The sequence below is a fragment of the Struthio camelus genome, chromosome 5 (genome assembly GCF_040807025.1).
Source record: "Struthio camelus isolate bStrCam1 chromosome 5, bStrCam1.hap1, whole genome shotgun sequence".
Taxonomy (NCBI): Eukaryota; Metazoa; Chordata; class Aves; order Struthioniformes; family Struthionidae; genus Struthio; species Struthio camelus.
Window position 1 is genome coordinate 36,156,880 of NC_090946.1, and position 22,484 is coordinate 36,179,363.

The 22,484-nt window shown below is 37.4% G+C and overlaps 1 protein-coding gene across 18 annotated transcripts in view; it reads right to left on the reverse strand.

Annotated features, from left to right (window-relative positions):
* Positions 1-16,395: 16,395 nt before the first annotated feature.
* LRRC4C (leucine rich repeat containing 4C) overlaps positions 16,396-22,484 on the reverse strand; it is a 551,925-nt gene continuing 545,836 nt past the window's right edge. For all 18 annotated transcript variants that reach the window (XM_068945546.1, XM_009682821.2, XM_068945542.1 and 15 more), the window contains one exon: positions 16,396-21,039. In XM_068945546.1, coding sequence (XP_068801647.1) covers positions 19,081-20,997 — 1,917 coding nt within the window. In that variant the 5' untranslated portion in view covers positions 20,998-21,039 and the 3' untranslated portion in view covers positions 16,396-19,080. The remainder of the gene's footprint in view (positions 21,040-22,484) is intronic.

Sequence of the window (22,484 nt, forward strand, 5' to 3'; positions counted from 1 at the left end):
GAGGCTGCAGTGGAGAGGAGAAATGTTGCTCACTCTGTTTAATATGTAGGAAAAGGGGAAAAGATAGTTAAGCCTGAGGTTCTAAGGAAAGGAAAGACTCAGAGATAAAACCTCCAGTGTGTGGAGGGGCTAGTCACTCTCCTGCCAGCATGAAGGCTTAATAGTAGCAAGTTGAATCTTGTGTTTATAGTGAAGGACTATAGCCAGGACCCTGTTTAGGCATCTGCTTTGTGACTTTGGACACGCACTGAACTTGTCCATTTTTTCAAGGGATTCACATACACCAACACCACCTTCCATTAATAATATTGTCATACTCTAGCCACACAAGCTCTCTTCTGGGACCAGCTGTAGTAAGATAAAGTTTCTTATAATATAACTGTTGTTATGAATAGGAGAATACATCGTTACTGGTATGACTTAGTAGACATCAGATATAAGTATGTCCCCAGAGAGCCACACTTCTAATCAAAGGAGTTAGCGCTAAAAATCGTCCTTTATTTCCTCATCTACAGGAAAAAAAAAAAAACACAATAAACTTTTAGAGGAAATTTGTCATCCTCTATAGTGGTTTTTATCAACAAATCTCAAAGCCATCTGCAAACAAAGGCAATTACTACTGTACCCATTTAAACTTAAAAGCACTTTGAGTTCAATAGAGGAATTCTCTTTTTTCTGATTAAAGGTAATGATCACACTGTCTGTTTCTTCTTTTTTTTTTAAGCTCTAACTCTCCCAATGAAAATCTGTCCAAGGTTAGTGAAGTAATATTTTTTTCTGAATTAGCAAGTTAAAAATGAATTATTAAATTTTTTATTTAAACAAGTGCATATTTTAAAAATAAAATTAGTACCTTATTTTCAAATGAAAAGAATTATATTATTACTAGCTTTCAAACTGCTCCTAATACATTTTTACTTAACTAAAGTGAGAAAGGGGTCCTCACGAGCTAGAGATCTCTCCAAAATATTAAGCAAGAGCCCCTGTCCTGAGGCATTTACAAGGGATATCAGAAAGATAGATGATGTAAAAAAGAAACATTATTGTCCTCCATTTACAGAATTAAGTCATGAACAGGAAATGTTCATATAAACTTTTTTTTTTTTACAATGCCATAAATTGAATTTATAGGTGAATCCATATTTCTCCTCAACAGACCCACACTCTTATTTCCGCTTCCCTTTTTAAAGAGATATACTGCAACAACCACAGAAAGAGTTCTAAAAAAAATTCTTAAATTAAAAATTTTTGAAAAAAAAAATCTTCTTTCCCCTTCCTACTCCAGTCTACTTTACTAAACCAATATCGCTGCCGCCAACACATGCATATTGATTCAGACCCCTCTTGCTCTCCAAGATGCTTCCTGCTAGTTGCTAGGGAACAGGAAGGATTTTGTAAGCCAGCCCAGAGCTAGCTTTCCAGTTTAGGCATGAACTTTTGTTTTTTGTTAAGATGAGCAAATACCTATGCCCCTTAAACTCAGAATTTATTAGCTGACAGCAAAATTACACCTCAAGGAGACGTATGTGTATGTTGCTGTCTACTGTAGTGCAGCCTCTTCGTTAGAAGCACAGTGAGTTTACAGTAAATTCCACAGGGACATCAAATGCAGCAGTTTGTGAAACGAATCTCATTACCAGAAGATTACGTACCTTCTCAGATTTTCAAAAGGCCATTATGAGCAATTTCCTATCCACTAGATGATGTCAGATGTGCTTTATAACTGCAAGTGAAGTAATAGAACAAACAGATACATATATATGTTTGTGAATGTTTTTTGTTCAGCGTCTTTCCTCTAAGATCCCAGAAAGTATTGTAAAAATACAGATGTCACGTATGTTAGAAGTGTGTATATTCCTAGCAGGCTTCAGCAGCACCCTTGAGAAGAAAAAGGGAGAAAGAACGTGCATATGTGTTTAAGGACACCAACCTCCAGCAGCAAATTTCATCAGAGCACATCTTTACTTTCATGATATAGCTGTACAGAGTTAATAAGCTTTGACATTGCCTTTACAATCTCTCAACCACACTTTCTATAGTTACAGAAAGGGATATTTTACACCCATTAAATAACCCATCATGTTCATCTTTTTCCTCAGACCTGCTCTCTTCAAATCTAACCTCTGATTTGATTACGCCTGCTCTTATCATTGAACTTTCTAACTGGCAGCATACAAATACCTGGAGACCCTTGTGCCTGTCCCAGTCTGCTATGCTCTAAATCAGGCAATTCTATAAAAGATACATTTTCCAAAAGACTTAACCCCAAGATTTCCCCCTTAATCTTGTCCAGAGAAATGCTAACAAATAATACAACAGTTCAAATTAGACAGCACCCTCCAAATCATAGGACTTCTATGAGATGTGCTAATGCAACTCTACTCACTTAGTCACCCGGCTTCTTTATGTCTCGTTACTCCACCACCTGTACTAAATCTATTTAGCCCGTAGTATTTGAAGACCAGGGAGTGTTTCTCTTCATGCCTGTACTCACTGTATATCTTTAGAGAAAATTCCCTTTGGCTCCATTAGACCTCATTTTCTGTTTGTTCGTTTGGAAGACCAGCAGCACCAGAATCTTTCCAGTCTATACACCCTTTGCTCTGCGCTCAACACATGATACAATAAGGAACCAGGCAAAAAACCCACCATGTATATGGCATTCCTCCCGAGTCCCATACACTGTTGCACTTATGATGTGTTTAGCATCATTACTACATAAGTCCTGTGCTCAAGATTACATGATTGCCTTCTAGCAGTCACGTAATTACAGCTAGATGAAACAACTCTCCTACACTGTTGATACTAGCAAAACACATCCTCAACCCCCCCTAATCTGGTCACACATGATTAGCAGAAAGACCTAATATTCAACATTTTGTGCTTTAAAAATGTCATAGCATGGATGATTTTATTGACTTTACAGTCCATATACAGCTCCTGCAACATTCACTGTCTTGAATTCAAAACCAAGCATAGACCTCTCCATTTACTTCAAAATAATAATAGAAATAAACCTCTATTTTCTGGCATCTCCCCTCCCTGTCAATTGAATTGTTTCTGTGCTTCAGATATGACCCTGACTGGCAAATGCTGGTCTGGGAGTGATATAAACTATGCACTGTCTGGATGATTGCAGTTGCCAAGGGGATCGTGATGCAGAGCTCTCTTATCCTGGAGGTGTATAATTGCAGGTCTTCAGAATAGATATGAACCCCCATCCAGCTTTTGCTGATGCTCCATGATCTGCCCTATTATTTCATAGAAAAGGATGAACAGAGCAAAATTAAAATGTAAAGGTACAGTGGAAAGAGAGACAGAAAGGGATTGAATGGTAATTTATCTAGAGTCATGTATGAGATGTTTGGGTTAGCTCTTCAAGTTGTGTAGCTCCTATGAGGTCAGTAGAAATATTCAGTTTAGACATTCTGAGAATCCTGACATGGAAATGTGCATCACCATCGAAACATCACACAGAAAGCAACAGCATAACGTGTAAGAAGTTCCTGTGTCAAAAGATGAGTCCTTCACTCTGTGAAACGTCGGTCCTTCTCCATCCTGCCTGACTGCTTCCTCACGCACTGGCCACCACATGCTGAGTAAAACGCCAGGGAACCCTGGGGAAAGTTTTGCCCAAATGGAAATGTGAACAGCCACGTAAATACGGAAAGTACAATTTATTTATGCAAAGTGCCCTGGTGGCTGGGCTCAGACCAGCACAGGTGCTGGCAACTCCAGAAACTTGTCAAGAGGTTATGAGAAGCAGCTGTGCCAACATGGTGATTTTGCTTCACCACAATTTGTTCTGAGTTTCCATTTCAACTTTTCTTTTACTCAAAGCAAAGCTTATCCAAAAATACAACACTAATTTTGGTTTCTAGAAAATCCATAAAGCAATGCAAGTTCTCCCAAAACACAGTAGATGTGAGATAGATGCCTAAGAGATCCTCCTTTTGATCAACTGAAAGAAACCCTGCATGTCTCTTGGAGCAAACCCCTATATTTATTCCCTATATAGGATGTGTAGAGTACTAATCATTAAGCTATACATCATATGCATACTACTTAGATATTTTCTGCAGGTAAAATTCATCAATATATATACAGAGTAAGATAGTTTACTGGTAAATTTCACATAAAATACAGATGAAAGTCACTATTATAATGTAATTCTTACAGAACGGAAATACCTTTCAAGTGGGAGTGTATTAAACCCAAGAGGAGCAACGTCTTATTTGCTTGAGGGGGGCAGGGAGTAAAACACACAAAGTAATCAGTCAAACTACCACAGTCCATGAAAAGACTTCAGGTGAGTCCCACTGAATCCACACACACACACGCACCACCTTCCATAAGAGGTTCAAGACTGCAAATACTGCATATTCAATTGATTTTCTGAAAATGGGTGCATGAGAGAGACTATATTTTGCAAAACTTTTCATATTAAGGGTTAAGTATGAATAATATGTTCCTATAAAATGAAGCCATTTCCTAGCAGAATTGTGCTGAAGAAAATACAGTTTGATTTAATGACTTCTGATAGGAAAAGCTTCAAAATGGTTCAGCGGGTTGGTTAAGCTAGACACTTATTTGGAGCTCAGTAGAAATGACTTTAAAAAGAAACAGATTTTGCCATCAGAAGTAAATACTCTGGGGAGACAATTTCACATGGCATTTTGACTCTCTTCTGAAGTTGGCTCCGCTGCAATACTGCAATAAAAATTAAATTCCATTGGCAACACAAAAATTACACCAAAACAAATAAAAAGGAAAACAGTCGCAGCGTTAGGAATTTCTGATAAGCTTTGAAAGCGTCAACATGGGATGAATTTTGCATGAGGGCTTAATGTCTTGCTTTATGATATATGAAAGTGTTGTCACATCCCTCAATGTAATTCAGCTCTCTCTTCAAGCCATTAAAATATATAAATATTGTATCTATTTCTGTAATGATATTTGAAGGTATTTGCCATCTCCAGAGAGTATGTTTTTAAAAAGACAAATAAATAAATAAGCCCAAGCTGCCATTTTTCATTTACAGTGAAAAGTTTGAGCTCACTTAGCTGTAAAGGTCTGTAGATTTGCCTCAAGAGCTTTAGAAGCTTATTAAGTGGAAACTGTTCTCTAGTGCACTGCATATGAGAAAGAAGGATGTAGATTTGTATTTAGTTTCATTGGAAACATTTATGAATGTAATTTTACACACACACACTCACTTCTACATACTCCCAACCAGTCTCTGCCCAAAGAGGCTCAATTATCACCCTCAAATCAAGTAGGCATACATGACGAAAAACCTAATTTTGTGCCAATGCCCTTCATGGTGGTGCCCTTTTCTGCAAGTCTCTAATACTAATAAGTTCGCTCACAACCAAGCGACTGAAAAGAAATTTCTTACATTTTGAGAGGAATTTTAGAAATCCACTATTTTGACAAACTTACATGGGCAATGAAAATCATCCCGTAATTTCTTTTCATTATGCAGCCAGTCTTCCCAATAAGCTATTTAATACATTGTATTAAATCAAAAATGACTGTTTTTGGACCTACTGTTCCAGTTTTAATGAGCTCACTCCACTGGAAACCACTGACTGCCATGTTCCTTGTTGCAAACCAATGAAGACTTCTGTGCTGGTTGGGCAGTAACAGGAGGGATAAAACGCTCTTTATGCCTGCCAGTGTTTGAGCTGTTCTCTTTTTGGATGAGGAGGGAACACTGACTTGATCTAATGCTGCTGGACCTCATCACCCTCTCTCCAGTGTCCTAACGTACGTTACCAGAAACTGCGTTCTACGGTGAGCTGTCTAATTTGGGCAGCTCTAACCACAAAAACTCCAAGCTACATTAGCTTCAGAAAACGAAAGATGCACCTAGGCAAAAACAAACATGTAAGAATATGTATCTGTATAAACAACCAAACAGTGATTTGAGAGCAGGATTGGAGGGAGGAGGGGAGGGTTGAGAACTGCAAGGAAACCAGAAGTCTTATTGCAGATCCAAGGTGTAAGTTGTGTGGAATCACACTCTGCTTCTCAAGTTGTGTGGAATCACACTCTGCTTCTCTTCTTTGCCATAAAACTCATGTAATTCTTAACCAGTAAAGAATATTTTTGAATGAATAAACCAAAGTATTAGGACCTACTGCAATCTATTTTCTCCAAAGGGTGAGAATTTTGATTTTTAGCTTTGAAAATCTCCCCCCTTCCAAATAAACTTCATCATATACCCTTAGGATCAATTATTTTCATTCCTCAAAGGAAGTATCCTCAATGCTGAGCTACAGATTTGTAACCCTCATGTAGACTATGCAAAGTCTGTGGAATGGCACAGCAGCCCTCATCACAGACCTAATCCAGCATCATTCTCCTCCAAACTCCAATTGTAGACTCCTTGTAGGACACGGAGATGCTGAGAGGAGAAATAAATTAAATCACCTTACTTCTGCAAGGCCTGCATAGCTAATACAAATTTCTTTAAATCTTATATTTTGCTATTTTTATTGCTAGAAGGCATCATATGCCCATTGCAAAGGAGAAGGTACAATATGCTTATGTATTCAAGTATACGCAAGGATTTAGTTTACTGAATTTCAATCAGAGGTGAATGTGGCTCTTCACAGCATAATTCAGGTACAGCATAATTCAAATCTTTTTGGTTACAAGCATTCCCTGATGGCCAAGCTACACCTTTTCTTCTACATTACAGTAAGATCAATTCATTAGCAATTGGGTGCAATTTAATGACTTCCGAACTATATGGGCTACAGCATGGAAGAGGGTAAATAATCCTAGAAAGCTGAATACGTTTCAAGTGCTGACTATTTATTTAGAAGTGAGATTTAAGTCTTGAGTGCTGGCTCACAATTTCTATATGCTCCCTCAAATAATTATCATCCAAAATGTGCTTTGAACAAGCTTAATCTGTTTCTTTATCTACTTTTTGTGATAGCCATTGTTAAAAAAAAGAATGAAACATAACCACATTATTTCAAGCAATAAAATAGTCATCCACCACACAAGAATGATCAAGCAATTTAAAATTTGGTCATGATTACCTGAACATCCAGCTTCTGATTTTAAGAGACCTGCTATGAACAATATTTGTATTCAAAGTTACTTCAAGGGAAAAATCATCTTGCAATTCCTTCTTCCTTCTTTTGGAGGAAGAAAAGCATTCAGCAATAATTTTTTTTTTGTGAACATCTTGTATGCCCTCTGGATATAATAGCATGAGAAATTCCTGAAGGAAAGTCTAAGAATAGGTCATCTATTTTAAGAGACATCAGAACTCTTTTTTTTTCCCTCCCCCTTCCAGTCTTTCTTTCACATAAATACACCTTTCTTTATCTCTCTCTCTTTTCAGCTAAGGCCTCAAACTGTGGACTTTCTTGTTCATTTACTATGATACTGCGAGAAACACAGAAAGCTGTTAATAAATCCCACAGACAAGGAGGGAGCTGGAGAAGATTGAAGACAGAGGATGGTTATATCAAGAACACGTTCTTCATGGGCTGAAAACTTATTTATATAGACTTCACAGGTCTGAGGCACTGAATTCAGATCAATTTGATTGACATCATATGCATCAGCCATCAAGTTAGAAACCGCATCTCAGCCTACCCAGTATTTAGGGTTCTTTTGAACCAAAGCTTTGGTTTAGACTTGACATCATTTTTTCAAAGGTATTTAAACAAGTTAGAGCCAGCTGCAGCAGTACTGGGTGATAGCATTTGACTCAAGACTCTATCCACAGATAAATGAATAAAATAACTATCACTATCATATCAGGTAACACAACACTACTACATTTTTTAGAACATAGCACCTATAGGAGAAAGGATGAAGGTTGGAGATCTCTTCTTTCTCCTTCACTAATTACCTTTTGACTACAAGATCTAATTTTCTGTAAGGCTTCACTGTATGAAGAACTACATTTTCCAGCATCCTAAGATACATATCCTCACTGCAACATACTATAGCTAGTCCCAGAACCACCTTCCTCTCCCCTTAGCCACAAGATCTGCCTTCTTAGTATATCTCACCCAGCCCAATTTCCATCTGAGGACATGCAGAGCCTCATTTGACCTCATAGACATCACCTGGGGCTTATTAGTGGGAAGAGGTAGAAGCTGTGGTTAGGAAGAGGAATTAGAGTCTGGTTTGTCTGTCTTCACACCAACTTAATTGTCATTGCTGCAGTTAGGAGACTTAGTTGGGAAAGTCAAGAGACTCGAACTCTGAAAAGGGAAATGGGGTGGAAGGCATAAACAATGTGACCAGACATCACTGGACTGGGCAACAACCAGGTAAAACAAACAAAAAAAACCCTAAGAAATCAAACTGGCACTGAATAACATTTGTGTTGTTAAATGTTATGTACTTTAAAACTGTGATACTACTGAAGTACAAATATATTGTTCTGCACTAAACAATAAATCAATGTGAACAACATGATTGCACTCGCATGGTGTTTAATGAAATCACTTATTCCTATATGCCCACTGGCTGCAGTGCAGTGTCGCGGTCTTTCTTTTGCATAATACCAACCACACTAGACTTGCTCCAGAATCTTTCTATAATTTATTTCCTGCTGCTGGTTCCAAGCTAAGTCTTCGTCCTCACCTCTTACAGTTGTAATGAAACTCCTTTTTCCCACAGTTCAGTAATAACAGACCTCTAACAACTGCTGGCTGTCCTTCAGACACCGGGACTCTCTTTATTAAAAGGCTTTGTTCATTAAAAAAGCAATTGTATAAGAATGTTCTGAATCAGCATCCCCTCAAAATCCCCAGCCTGCACAAGTACAATGAAAGTAAGATACCCTGCAATATTTCATAAAAACACATTGAATTTTTCATTTATACCTAAAAAACCCCACTATCCTATTCTTCCCCACAACACTGTCTTTGTCATTTCTGTCTTAAACCAGATGGACAGTGACAACAGCAAAACTATACCTTTTTATATATTATTTTTCCACCTAGGGGTAGGTGGGAAGTATTTTTTACATGAAGATTATGTAGATCAGTGGAAACACTAAAAGTATCACAGAGAGAGACATTTACCTTCTCCCACTTTCAGATACCTACACTAAAGCACCTCTGAATTTACTGGTGAAGGGTCTTACACTTCTCCCTTGCTATACATGAGAAAACACAGTTTTCTATGCTTAGGTTCTTTGATTTTCATCTTAAATTGATCGCTAAAGTAGCTAGACTGAATAACCTTGACAGTCCATCAGTCCAGTGTCCTACGTCTTCATCTAAGCTGCTCCATGAGAAAGCAGAACCAGACAGCTTGCAGATCCTCTAAACTTCAATTAAGTCACTTGCACTCTTTATATGTATATGGAGTCAACCCTTACCTCGGGGTAGTGGAGAAGCATTCCCATCACAGTCCTTTTCACCCTTGGTGAAAGCTTTTTGCATCTTACCTCTCTCTGCTAAGCATGCCAGCAGAGAGAAGGTCTGGCATCACAACGCACCTGAAAAGAAAGTGTACTGCATCTTATAGAGCAGAGCAGTTAAGAAGCATAAGTAACAACAGCGTGTGTATGTGTGTATATATATATATGTATGTATGTATATATTTGTGTGTGTGCATGTGTGTGTGTACACAGTGAAGAAAAGCATGGAATTTATGTTTGGGTTGAATCTTTTGTGTCTTGACTGATTTATTTCTTCTAATAATTCTTTTCATGGGCTTCTTATGCAAATATTATTTGGATTCATATATGCCCTGGAAGCAACTTCTTCTGCCATTACCTGTGTCATTTCTCTGAAGAGAAATTAAAATAGGGATAAAAAGAATTAATCTTATCAAATAGAATTGCAGAGAATCAGGGCTGTTGGAAGCTACTATAAAGGACGGACAGAGAGCAGGTTTTATCTAGTTGACAGACATACAGCAATGACTCATTTGCCTTTGCATAACTTTCCCTCCAAAGACAGATTTTTAGCTACCGAACACTGCAGCTTCACTAATGTGGAGAAGATGTATTGATGGAAACTTGAATGAGGATATATAAAGCTAACCGCAAGGCTAAATTCAGGAGGAAGAGATATTACATTTATGATCCTATAATGCATATACCGTGGTTTATTTGAAATGTGTGTGATTAGGTTTGTGCCTTAGAAAAAAGTTTATACAGAGAACTGTGTTGTCACAGAAGATTGATTGCAAGAGAGCAGATATGGAAACTGGGTGCTTCTCACACACTTCAGCCACACCATTAAAGAACCACACCAATAGCAGCATGACTTCAAAATTAAAGTAGAGCAACAGACCGCTACGAGTGGATTAGATGTCACAGATTAGCACAGTTATAAAATTCTGGCGTCACTTCTAGTAATGTGCTTCCACAACCTTTCTATCAGTACTTAACTGTCACTCCAAAAAGAACCGTAACTCACTGTGGTTAGAAGAAAGACACCTTTCTGAAAACAGGGTGACCCAGTCCTTCCAGCAATGTTAACTGAATGCCAGTCTTGAAGCACCTCAAACAACCACGTATGAAATATGATTTCAGAAATCAACAGAGCGGAGGAACTGTAAATAAGAAAACAGCTTAATAACAATAATAAAAACCCCCAGCTTACTTGTTACTGAGTTTGTCAAACAGTCTTGACAGGATAGAGAGTTTCCTCCTCCTATTCAGAGATATCATCTTCCTTGCGCTGCTATATCCAGAAGAATTACCTTACACCAAGCAGGTTGTCCTGATAATACTCTGTAGCCGTAAGTGAGCCACCACGGCAGCTTAACAACCTTTTGCTATTAAATCTTGAAATTAATGCTGGACAGTCATACTCTTCTACTCTTCGATGTAACAGCACAAATTTGTGTTTGTGTGTAGGAAATGTGCCTAATAACTATAGCGACTGACTGCTCTCAAGGAGGCACAAAGAGTGACACAACCAAGCACTGCTACGGGGGACAGACTGACTGTGGGTGGACTCTAACTATCAGCACTCCCATGAAGTCAGGGAGGATAAATAGCAGGGGCAACTCAGACCCTACAACAGTGCATCACACAGAAACCATGCAATGAGAAAAGACTCAGCCTTTGTGAAAATAGGTAGAGGGACAAGTAAAGGTAGAGGAAAAGGCTGAAACTGTAAAAAGAGAAAAGAATACTGACTTCTAAACTGCAACACAATAAAACCTATAGAAAAATGGTTTTGATCACTGAGAGGAAAAAGCATATCAAAAAACTAAAGAATCATGAAATAAATTATAAGAAGGACTTAGCTGAGCTTCCTACCTTTTCCTGATACCAAAGTAGAATGAAAACAAGAAAATTGTAAGCACATACACATCTTGCATCTTCACAAGCCTTGCTGCAGAGTCAAAAAAGGAGTTGAAAAAAAAAAAAAAAGACCAGGGTTTCACAAGGTATCATTTTTTCCCCCAAAATTCTAAGAGCAGTGGTATTAGCTAGCCAAAAACGTCATCCTCACTTGAGTAGACAAAGAGGGAAAAAGTATGTAGCAACAGGCCTCTCAGTTCCTAATTAAAAATACAATATTACTGAAAATAACCACAGAAGCTAGAAACGGAAAGATCTACTAGGTAAAACATTTCACTACTATCATCCTTGCCTATTTTAGTGCTTCTTCCAGATTAATTTTAAGGGACCAATTTTAAAATTAGCAGAGGCCAATGTTAAAATTATATTTACATGCAGAAATTGCCAGTAGGGTGCTCCCGGTATGCAAATTTCCACATTTCTGGAGAAACTATTTTCTACTGATAAACTGTGAATAGCTTTTTTCAGACTTTCAAGTTAATTTTGTATGTGGTTACAGTAATCTCATAGTGTCTTAGTACATTATCATAACATCTGAAATAGTCCTCTGAGACTGGTTTGACCCAAACCTAACTGAATAGTTGTCTACAGGTCTATACATTGTTGCTTTTATTACCTTTACAAATAATCCTTCAGGCAGTTTTCAATGTGATTTATTTAGAATGCATTCATTAGTATGTCTAACTGTTATCCAGTTATATTAAGAAACAAAAATCATGGAACAAGAAGAAAAGGGGCAGAAGAAAAGATACAATAGCTTCCCACTCCTTTTCATCTTCTTTCCTCTTTATTTTTTTTTCTCTCTCCATAGCGCTCAGTTATCTTCTCAGGGCTCTTCTTTCCCCATTACTACTGCATTTGATTTCATTCTACCTCTTCCTTGCCTGGTTCAGCAGCCTTTTATTGTTTCAGTGTTGTGTTAGGTGGGCTAAGGCTTCCTTTTCAGTATAGAATTGATTGCTTCTCCCTAGGAGTGTCAGAAATCAGCAGGAAGATGAAAAGAGAAACACCCACAGCGAGTCTTTTTACAGGCAGAAACAAGAGGTGACAATATTTCCAACAATAATTACTAATACCCATCCTGATCAAAACACTGCTGACATAGGCAGTAGAATTTATAAAAATAAAAAATAAAAAAATAAGCAGAACAAAATAATCTTTGTTGTGGAAGTCCTATGCATAAGGCAGGCCATTTGTCAGTGTATCAGCTTTATCATTCAGTCTGACTAGGCCTTGATGACTTTGCAGAGCCAGAGAGAGAAAATGTTCTTGTTCCTCCTCCTCCCCCCAAAAAGGGGGGCAGAATAAAATTATGGGAAAATATTGTTTGTTCAGGCATTTACTTTTCAGGAATCTGAGAGCATTGTTATTTATTTATTTATTTATTTTTAAGTGGAGTTTTATACAATTTGAAAACTTTTTATGGTCCAAATATCCAAAGCAATGTATATTTGTTCTCAAAATCTTCAGAATTTGATCAAATACTAAGGAAAGGTATGTTCCAATAGAGAGAGAAAAAAAAAAAAAAAAGACTGCTAACTTACCCATGGCAGGTTATCAACAAGCACAATCTAATATACAATATTCAAAAACATGTAAGTGATTTATGAAACTGCTTTTCAGTATCAAGTATTAAGGAGTAAATGGACTTAAACTCCTAGTGCCCAGGTCTTCAAAGGCTCTTCTTAGCATCACATCAGTGAACAGTCAGCTGTCAAGTTTACCACTGAAATTCAGTTCTAAGATAGGCTGGAGAGATGGGTGGCTCAGGAGTTTTGGAAAATAGTAGTTGAGCAGCTGGATAGAAAGAGCAAGCCGAGAAGAAGAACAGGAGAAAAAGAAGGCTTGTTTGATATGATGTGGGTAGTGTCAAAAACAGAATCCAGATTTTCATTTCTTTGCTGAGACAACTAACTGTCCTTTTGAGGAACTGAATGAGCAAATTAAATCAAATTGAATTACATGTTACAGAATTAAATTAGTCATAGGGGTTGGATTCATTCTGTGGTCCACTAACTCCAATTCAGTTTCACTAGACTCCTTCAAGTCACTTACTCCCTCTTTCTCTTTTTTTTTAGATTTTTTTCTTTTATTTCTTTAATCTCCTCTGTACAGTCACCTTTTTAATAACATACCCACACAGACCTGCATGCATACCTTTCCAAGATGTATTTTTCTTCTTTTATATTTCGTAACTTACTTAACTGACCTACTGTGAAAGAACCACAAGTATTTGTTAAGTCAATAGAATTCAAAATTTGTTGCTAAAGTAATACAATTGCAATATTGCAATTCATATTTTAAATATGATAAAAATATTATCCATGACAGCCATATCTCTAATCTAGGACATCAATCATATATTGCTATGGCACTGGAGGATCAAAGAAATTAAGGAATCCTTCACTGCATAAGCCAGTGTGGACTGAACAAAGTCCTGGAGAATGTTAAACAGGAACCCGCAATGGATGGACCTGGGATGACTTAACAGAAGTTTCCCTTGCATGCTCTGTCTGGCAGGCTACTCCGGAGCCGAAAAAACAGATTACATAATACATAAATAGCAAAATGTTAGAAGAAACAAGAAAACTACAGAGAGGGCAGCAAGAATCTTGCACTAGTTTGTTTTGGGGATTTTGCTGTTAACTTTTCAGTGCAGTATTATTCTCATGATTTGAGCAGCTTTTACCTGCAGGTATCATCTACTTACTTTACAAATTTAATTAAAATTAATCTTCACAAACCTCCCCTGATACATGATAGCATTAACATTCTCATTTGTCATGTTAGGAAATGATACATAGGGAAGTCATTCGACTTTTTGTACTTGCATATTGTTTTGTTAGTGAAGATGTAAAGATTATCTGGGATGCCTGAATCCCTCTTCTTGCTTTAATCACTGCATCTTACTGTTGCATTCAAGTTCAAAAAGTTTTCACAAAAAGATGGACTTTATTTTCCTCTTTCTTGCTCTGCAGAAGATAACCATAAAATGGTCAGCTAATGATGTCATCGTTTCAGTACTTCCTCATTTAAAAAAACAGTATTTCACTAGGCTTATAGTATGGAAAAGAATTCTCTCTTGTAACTGTCAGTCAGGGTTCTCTGATTCAGCGCTTTAGGGAGCACTGAGATTAAAAGGCACTATATATATAAGTTTATAAATGCATGAAAGAAAGGACTAACAACAAGACAAATTAAACTTAGTAATTTGTTTAACAGACCTCACCTAAGAAAACCATTCTTATTGAAGCAAATAACATTTAATTATTTGTCTAAGCGCAGATCTCATTTGAGATCTTAATACCACAAAATATTTTCTAGACTCCTTCAAACCATCATTAACATTTTGTTGAAGTATAATGAATTTGCCACTTATGCAAAATTTATATTGCAGATCTGTGACACTTCATTCTTTAAGGCTTCGATTGTTTAGCATGCACTAAGCCTTAAAACCTTCTTGTGATTAAGTGTGATAAATAGGAAAAATAAGGCCCTCACTTTCTAGTCAGATATTGCATGTCTGAAACTGAGTTACTATACCCTGATTAGTTTTACATCTGTGCTCTTAAGCGGGCAGCAGCCAACGAGGTTGTTCCCAGCCCAGCCCTTGTCTACCCTGCAGTGCTCTTCCAATTGCAAAGTACACGGTGCTAAAGGCATGACCACGGAACCAGGCAGGTTTCCCAGAATCTGATGAACTGTGTCCTTGCTTACGAACTGCTGCTAGTACTACTGTGTTTCAGTAGTGATGGCTGTGGGTGTTTTTCTGTTTCAATACTATATATAAAATACCACCTCCACATTAAAACGTCCATCACCACTTTCAGAGTAACTGTAGATTAAATTTTAGATACAAGCTTGAAATGAAGATTTCTTTGGCCACATCTGCATAAAAGAGAGAAAGATGCATCAAATAGTTCTAATAAGAAAAACAGAAACCCACAAACTGAAGTCTCATTCTTGTTCTGTCTTGCAGATTAGGATAAAATATTTCTTTTTTACTTCTTTCAGCATGAAATTGCAAAGGAGCTCCTACCATTTCCTAGCACTTCACCAACTGCACTTCAAAAAACTGGAAATATTGAAAATGCTGTACTTAGCTAACATAAATACTAAAATATAAGCTTTAGGAAATGGATAATAGATTGGAAAGATTTTCCATCCTCATTTAAAAGACTACAGGAATATTTATATCTGATACAGAAAAGTTTGTGATAGCTGCTGTGAAAAATTTTCACAAGACTTTGAAGCTAAATCTAAATACCATATTAACTTAGATATCGCTTTTCTGATGCTATGATTAACCTATAATGTCATCAGTAGGAAAGGGAATCTTGAAAACTATTGCATATAATTTTTAATGCGTTACACTTTTAGCAAAAAGACCCATAACATCATGATAATTTTCATACATCTAGTCCTTTTCAAAGAAAAATAAAATGTCCATCTTGTATGCTGAATTGAATGAAACTTACTTGCTTTTCACAGGTTACTTCTGCATACGGCAAGATTTGTAAGACTTGGTGACCATTCCAGAGAGAAAATGGTTTGCACTTTGTATTCGTACAAGACAGCGGGAAAACATCTTCAGACTCTGTAAGATGAACTGAGGAATAACTCATCCTTTCTCACGAGCACACTAAACATGATAGCTCATAATCAAGACCACAGTTTTGTTGCACGATTTATTTTACATCTTATCCCATCCAGTATGTTACCTGCAAGGGAAATTTCATTACAGCTTTCTAGCAGTTGTGCTCTGCCATACAGGGATCCACTGCTTGGTTCTTAACATCGTAGTCTCAGGAGCAGTAGCAGGCTGCAGTCACATGCGACCAGAGCAGCAAAAACAGACTGCAGAGCGCGCCTCTCACGTTAGTGCAGAGCTCAGCTCGTAGCTTAAGTTGTTAGGTTCTCTGACACCTAGTTAATCTGCAGAAGTAATAGGTGTGTTACAGAAGTAGGAAGGAAGCACAAATAATCTAAGGTTGCAAGAAGGAAAAATTGTTTCTTCCCTGGGGAAGATATAACCAGTATGGTTTCTACATAACACATATATCGTCTCTCAACAAAACACACCAAAATCCCTTTTATTTAGCCTTATCAGGAGCAAACAGGAGTATCTGAAGGATTTGGTTTTTTTATTTGATTAGCCAAAATAAATGAATGATTAACACTCAATAAGAATATATCTATTATTTAAAGCAGTCACTGACATTATTTTGTATTAATTTGAAGAGGAATAAAGACCTTTACTGATTCTGTGTCCCGCTTTGCAATAGCTATTCCTTTTTCCTTTAAGGCCTCTTCCACTTAATCTTCAGGAGTTTGTAAAAGCTGCATGCTTATAAAACCACGGTGACCACAAGTGCTTTAACAAATACTGGTTAGAGAGTAGTCATCATTTTCTAACATAAACCTGCTGATTACAGATGGCCAAGATTTAGGTTTCTTAGAAATAATTTTTTTATATATTGTCAGATAAGCATTGGTCATAAGGCTACACTGGACAAAATACAAACCGCAGCGTACTTGCAATCTTTCTGCACAGATTTTATCACAATGCTTAAAGAGATCACCAATGAAATGCTCTAATGCACTTTGAAGAAACAGAAGGTAAAGCTAGGAATGGCGATTTCAGTATTTCACATTCAGGTCTATCTTTGTCCTCTATTAAAATTCCCTTAGTGTAGATATTATTTTTCATGTAATACATCAAAAGGATAATGTCTTGCCAAATGTTTCTTTGAGATTATTATAGGACTTTGGGTTTCATTCTGCATTATACTTATCAGAGTCCTTGCAGAGTGTGATTCATCGTCACCTATCTCTAGTGTTCTCTTTAAATCAGGTCTTCTTCCTGTAATGTTCACTTGCAACCTTGAGAATTGTGCATCCTATAAGAGATATTTACCCTCTCAACCTTTCCAGTAGATATTCCTTCTTAAATTTACAGAAGAGAATTATACTGTTCAGTAGGATCTTCACCTTGCATACTCCTGCATACTAGAATGCCCCAAAGAGGTTTTGATAAGAACTAAGAACATTATTTACCTTGCAGAGGACTCTGAAACTCATAGTCAGTTAAGTAAGGAAATCAGTGAAAAGACATTCCGATCTGATACATAAGATTATTTTTCCTAACCTAAATCTTCTTAAAATTCTTCTACTCACTCGTGAACACATGAAGTAGCTTTATCCGGCAGAAATTCTACATCTAGAGGACTAGTCTCCTGACAGCTGGTTTTCTTATGCAAAACTGTCCTTTTCGCTTTCAGCATACAAGCTATACACCATTCCCATACCAGTAGGGTAAAACCAGAGGACACATATCAATAGGAAGCAAAAGGGTGCACATTTCCTATTCATAAATGATTTTAAATCAATGTAACATAAACTAGCTACTCTAAGGAAGTTTAATTTGTCATGCAAGTTATAGTAACCTATATTCTCTGCTGATGTGGCTGAGTCTGTTTTTTCTATTTTTCTTCTTTGTTAAACCAAAATCCTCAGACTTCTTCCTGTGAGTTATTCCTTTAATAGCATTTTGGTACCATTTTGTACACAGGGATGCAGATCTGATATGCATTATAGCTATCTAAACAAATTTTATATTTACTCCTAGAAGGACTACCAAAACAACTGACCTGGAAAACACTAGCTTTGAAAGAAAGATGAATTTTTCTTATTGACAATTATGGATAACAGGAAAAAAAAAAAAAGAAAGCTTTTCAGCATTGTTTAGTAAGTTCTTCACAGAACTTTTGTAGAACTTTGGGTATTGTGGAATATTTCTCTCAACATAAAGGAGATAAATGAAAATACTGTTAGAATGAATCATCATAATTCTGCATTAAGAGTCAAGCATCCTTGTTTGCCAGTATGTTGTTTACATGTAATAAAATGAAAACTACGCTATTCTTCAGTAATGATCCAAAATGCTTTAATTATTCTCTTTAAAGTGATTGTGTTTCGGACCATCACAGAAGAATACTGCAAAAATTTTAACAAACTTTTGATGGTTTAAAGTCACACTAAAAATGAGCTATATCCACATACAGAAAAAACAATATTTTATTTATAATCTTAGTTTAGTGTTTGAACTACAAATTCTGGTTCTAGAATTGTTTAAAAGATCATGGGTTTCACATGTTTGCACAAGTAAATTAATTTCTTGGCCTTTTTTTTTCTTTTTTTTTTTTTTTTACTTTTCCCCACTTCTCCACAGCAGAGTGGTCCTTTTGGTAAATGCAAAGCAGGTCATTACATGAGAAAAAAAGGTTTGTTTATTTCTTTTTCCCACTTGTAAAGTTGCTGCTAATATACCATTCCCTGTTGAATAATTTCAAAAGGGCGTGTGAAAAGAAAAAAAGAGAAAAATAAACAACAAAATAGACCAAATTTCACAACTAGAATTCACCATAAAAGTTCCCAAAGCGTAACAGAATTCTTACAAAATTTCCTAGACCAGTTCTTTTAGGGAATCAAGATCTCCTATGAAAAATATGGCAAATGGGAGTCATGGTACGTTGGGGAGGAAAAAGGGAAGGAGGACGGTAAATAAGTGCAGCAAAAACAGGTTCTGAGGAATACACATAATTTTGTCTGCTTTAGATCACAATAGAATTTTTAATAAATAAATTTCTTTTTCTTTGTAAAGACACTTTTTTGAAACAGTAGATTTAGCCCAGTCATTTGTGTCATTTGTTTTATAAACTGTCTTTCGTTGTCCCCCACCCCCACCCCCACCCCATACTGTCATAAATGTTTTAGATTTGAGTCTCTTGTACATTGTCTTTTGAGTTCATTCGGATCAATAACGGTTCATGCACTGAACTGTGTATTGAATTTATTGTGTTAACTGTTGTTGTGTGGTTGAAAGGAGACTTATAAGAGTTATAGTGATTTAGGTGCTCATGCTCTATTGCTGGCATGGGCAAGTGACTCTCTATGGGTGTGTCACCTGTAAGCTCATCATCCACATTAATGATCTCTACAGTCCGTGTTGGAGCATGATGGTTCTGCCGGTGATGCTGTTTCCGCATTTTGTAGAAAATTACCAGCATCACAGCAGCCATGAGAGTGATAGCCACAAAACAACCAATTATGATTTTGGTAGTCTTCATAACCTCATCTATTCCTGGGATCCCATTGTTTGCGTCCGTCACAGGGATGGTGAATGTTTTTTCTGTTGATCTTGTGCTCTGTGGAGTAAGTGAGGTTGTCATGTTAGTGGTCTCCCAGTTGGTAACTGGTGTGGGCCCAACCTGCTCTGTGGTCTGTGCCTCATCCTGAGAAGGTTCCACAGTCTCTACTGTGACGGTTGAAAAGTATGTGTAACCAGGGTTATCCAGGGCAGTCACATTCAGTGTGGCAGAAGCTGTGGTATTCCCAACAGAGTTACTCACCATGCATGTATACAAACCTGTGTCTTGCACAGTTACCTTTGTAAAATTTAATGTGCCATCACTGAGCACAGCAATCCGAACTCTGTATGCCCCGTGTGTCATAACAGATCCATTTGGAGTAATCCAGGATACAGAGGTCAGGGAGGTTGATGCTCGGCATTTCATCTCTGCAGCCATGCCTTCTGTGACGTTGAGGTCCGCTGGTGGCTCCACTATGACCGGAGCATAACATGTGAAGTAATTCAGGTCCAGCTCACCAATGTACCTTCCTTTCAAACTGGGAGGTGTGTGGCAACGGGCGCAGCATGCAGTATTGGAGGGTGCCTTATCTTTAATCCACCAGCTGAGCCAAAGGATATCACAGTTGCAGTTCCAAGGATTGTGATGCAAGTGGATCCTTTCTAGACGGAGTGGTGTGAACAGGTCATGAGGCAGCAGTGTTAGATTGTTGTGTGCCAGATTGATCTCCACAAGTGACTGAAGGTTATCGAAAGCATTCCTTTCTATCACTTGAATCTGAGACTGTATCATCCACAATTTTTGAAGATGCATTAACCCTTGGAAGGAACCTGGCCGGATGGCAGTCAGGTGGTTCCCAGAAAGATCTAACTCGTCCAGTTTTACAAGTGGCGTGAGGTTAGGAATCTCTCGAAGGTTGCACATGGCAAGGTTCAAATACCTCAAATTGGACAGACCTTCAAAGGCACCTTCTGAGATATATGAAAGCCTTTTCAATTCTCCCAGATCCAACCTCCGGAGAGACGGGATTCTGTTAAAAGCATAAGAAGGGATACTCTCAATGGGGTTGTTTCTCAGCCACAGTTCCTTCAGTTTTGATAGGTATACAAAAGCCCCATTTGGGATAGTGGTCAGACGATTGTCAAAGAGTTCCAAAGTATTGAGATTGGCCAGACCATTGAAGGCCCCTATTTCAATTGTTCTGATGTGATTCCTGCTGAGCTGCAGGATTTCTAGGTGCCTCAGATGCTTGAAGCTATTCACTTTAATGATTTGGATCTGGTTCTCATGGAGATTGAGTAACCTGGTGTTGGTGGAGATGCCGTCTGGCACGTCTCTCAGATTTTTCCGTACACAAATCACTTTACTGAACTGGTTGCTGCAGGAGCAGACTGAAGGACAAGTTTGAGCCCTCACTAGACCAGCCACCACAAGAAGCTGAAGAGCCAGCAGCACCACAAGCAGGGGGTCAAATAGGGCCCTGTTAAACCTAGGACCTATCATTATCTGCTGTGGATGTAAGGACATCTTGTTCAACATTCATAATTTATTTGGTATTGGTCCTTCTGGAGTTTGAATAGCCTGAAAGAAAGAAAGGAGAAGGAGAACACTAAATTAATTCCAAGTATTTAAATGGGCTCTCTAAACAAAGACTTTTCAAGTCTTTTCAGTCAACTCTCCCAGTTTCATCAAATTCTATAGCTACAATTTTTACAAATTCTCATAGTTTCCCCTACAGCTGTGTCAGCTGTAGTTATCAATGAGATGTGACATATCCAGACACTATTTTTTTCTGCTCTTTCCAAATTACAACATATGTAGCTGGTTAGCAGATAACAGGTTCAGCTACACTGGATACCTAAAATAAATGTTCTAACTCAAGAAGGGAGTTGTAAGTAGTGAGAAGGGCTCAGTAGGTAAAAATGAGTAAGATAGGAATCATCAAGATATGCAAGGTTTTAACTTTATTTGTACATTCTAAGTAACACAAGACTTAACAGATACTATGAAAAGCAAGCGGAGACTCCTGTTGTGTATGGATGAAAACTCTTTCTCTGTACAAATGCGTTGCTGCATGGGAGTTCAGCTAGAAGTAAAGACTTTAATACTGATCATAGCAGGTCATACAAATGTTAAGGTCAGAGCTGACTTTTTTTTCAGATTTAAAAAACAATAACAAAAAAGAAACCTGTTGTGTGAAATGCCGAGCATCAGCCCTCCCCTACCGTTAAACAGCATCATCCAATCTCATGATATTTCCTCCTCCATTCCTTTGTTTGGCAGCAGCAGCAGAGAAACACTCATTAGTAAATGGGTGCTGAACACAGAAATAAGAATAGCCATTTAAGGGCTGAAAAACATCTCTGTAGCTGCAGGGCTGACAACTTCATTGGTACCTCTAAAAAAATCCTACAGATCTTAGTGTAATGGGAAAAAAAGACCTTTCCACTACAAATGATCATTACCATTCAAAGTTTTTCAGTGCTGATTCATTTGTGGTAGCTCTTAAAGCCCCCAGCCCTCAGCTCATTTTCAATCTGCCGCTCACTGCAAGGTCCCTCTGCTGTAGAGATTAATGAAATTTCCTATAAATCAGCCAAAAGTGAAGTCTTATAAATTACAGCAAGCTTAAAGCATATTTATAACCCAGAGCACCCAAATGCATAATACATGTATTCAGTAGAACAAAACACTGTCAGGCAAAGGTTTTCTACTCCAGGCTCTAAATTGTTTCATTTTGTGTAAAAATCTATCTTTCTTAAAAAAATAAAAAGAAAACAGAAAATATATTAACTTGCATTTCACAGTAATTCATTTAATGAAAGACTTTTTTCTAATTACCTATTCAGAAAATACATTTTTGAGAATTTACTTCTTCATTTTTTTTGAACTTGTTACAATATTTCAGACCTAGCAAGTGTTTTCTTCTCAGTTTTAATAATTTACTGAAGAGAAAGCCAATATAATGGTTAAAAAAAATCTGTGAATCGTAATTGGAAGATCTGGGTTGTACCTGTTTGTCTGAT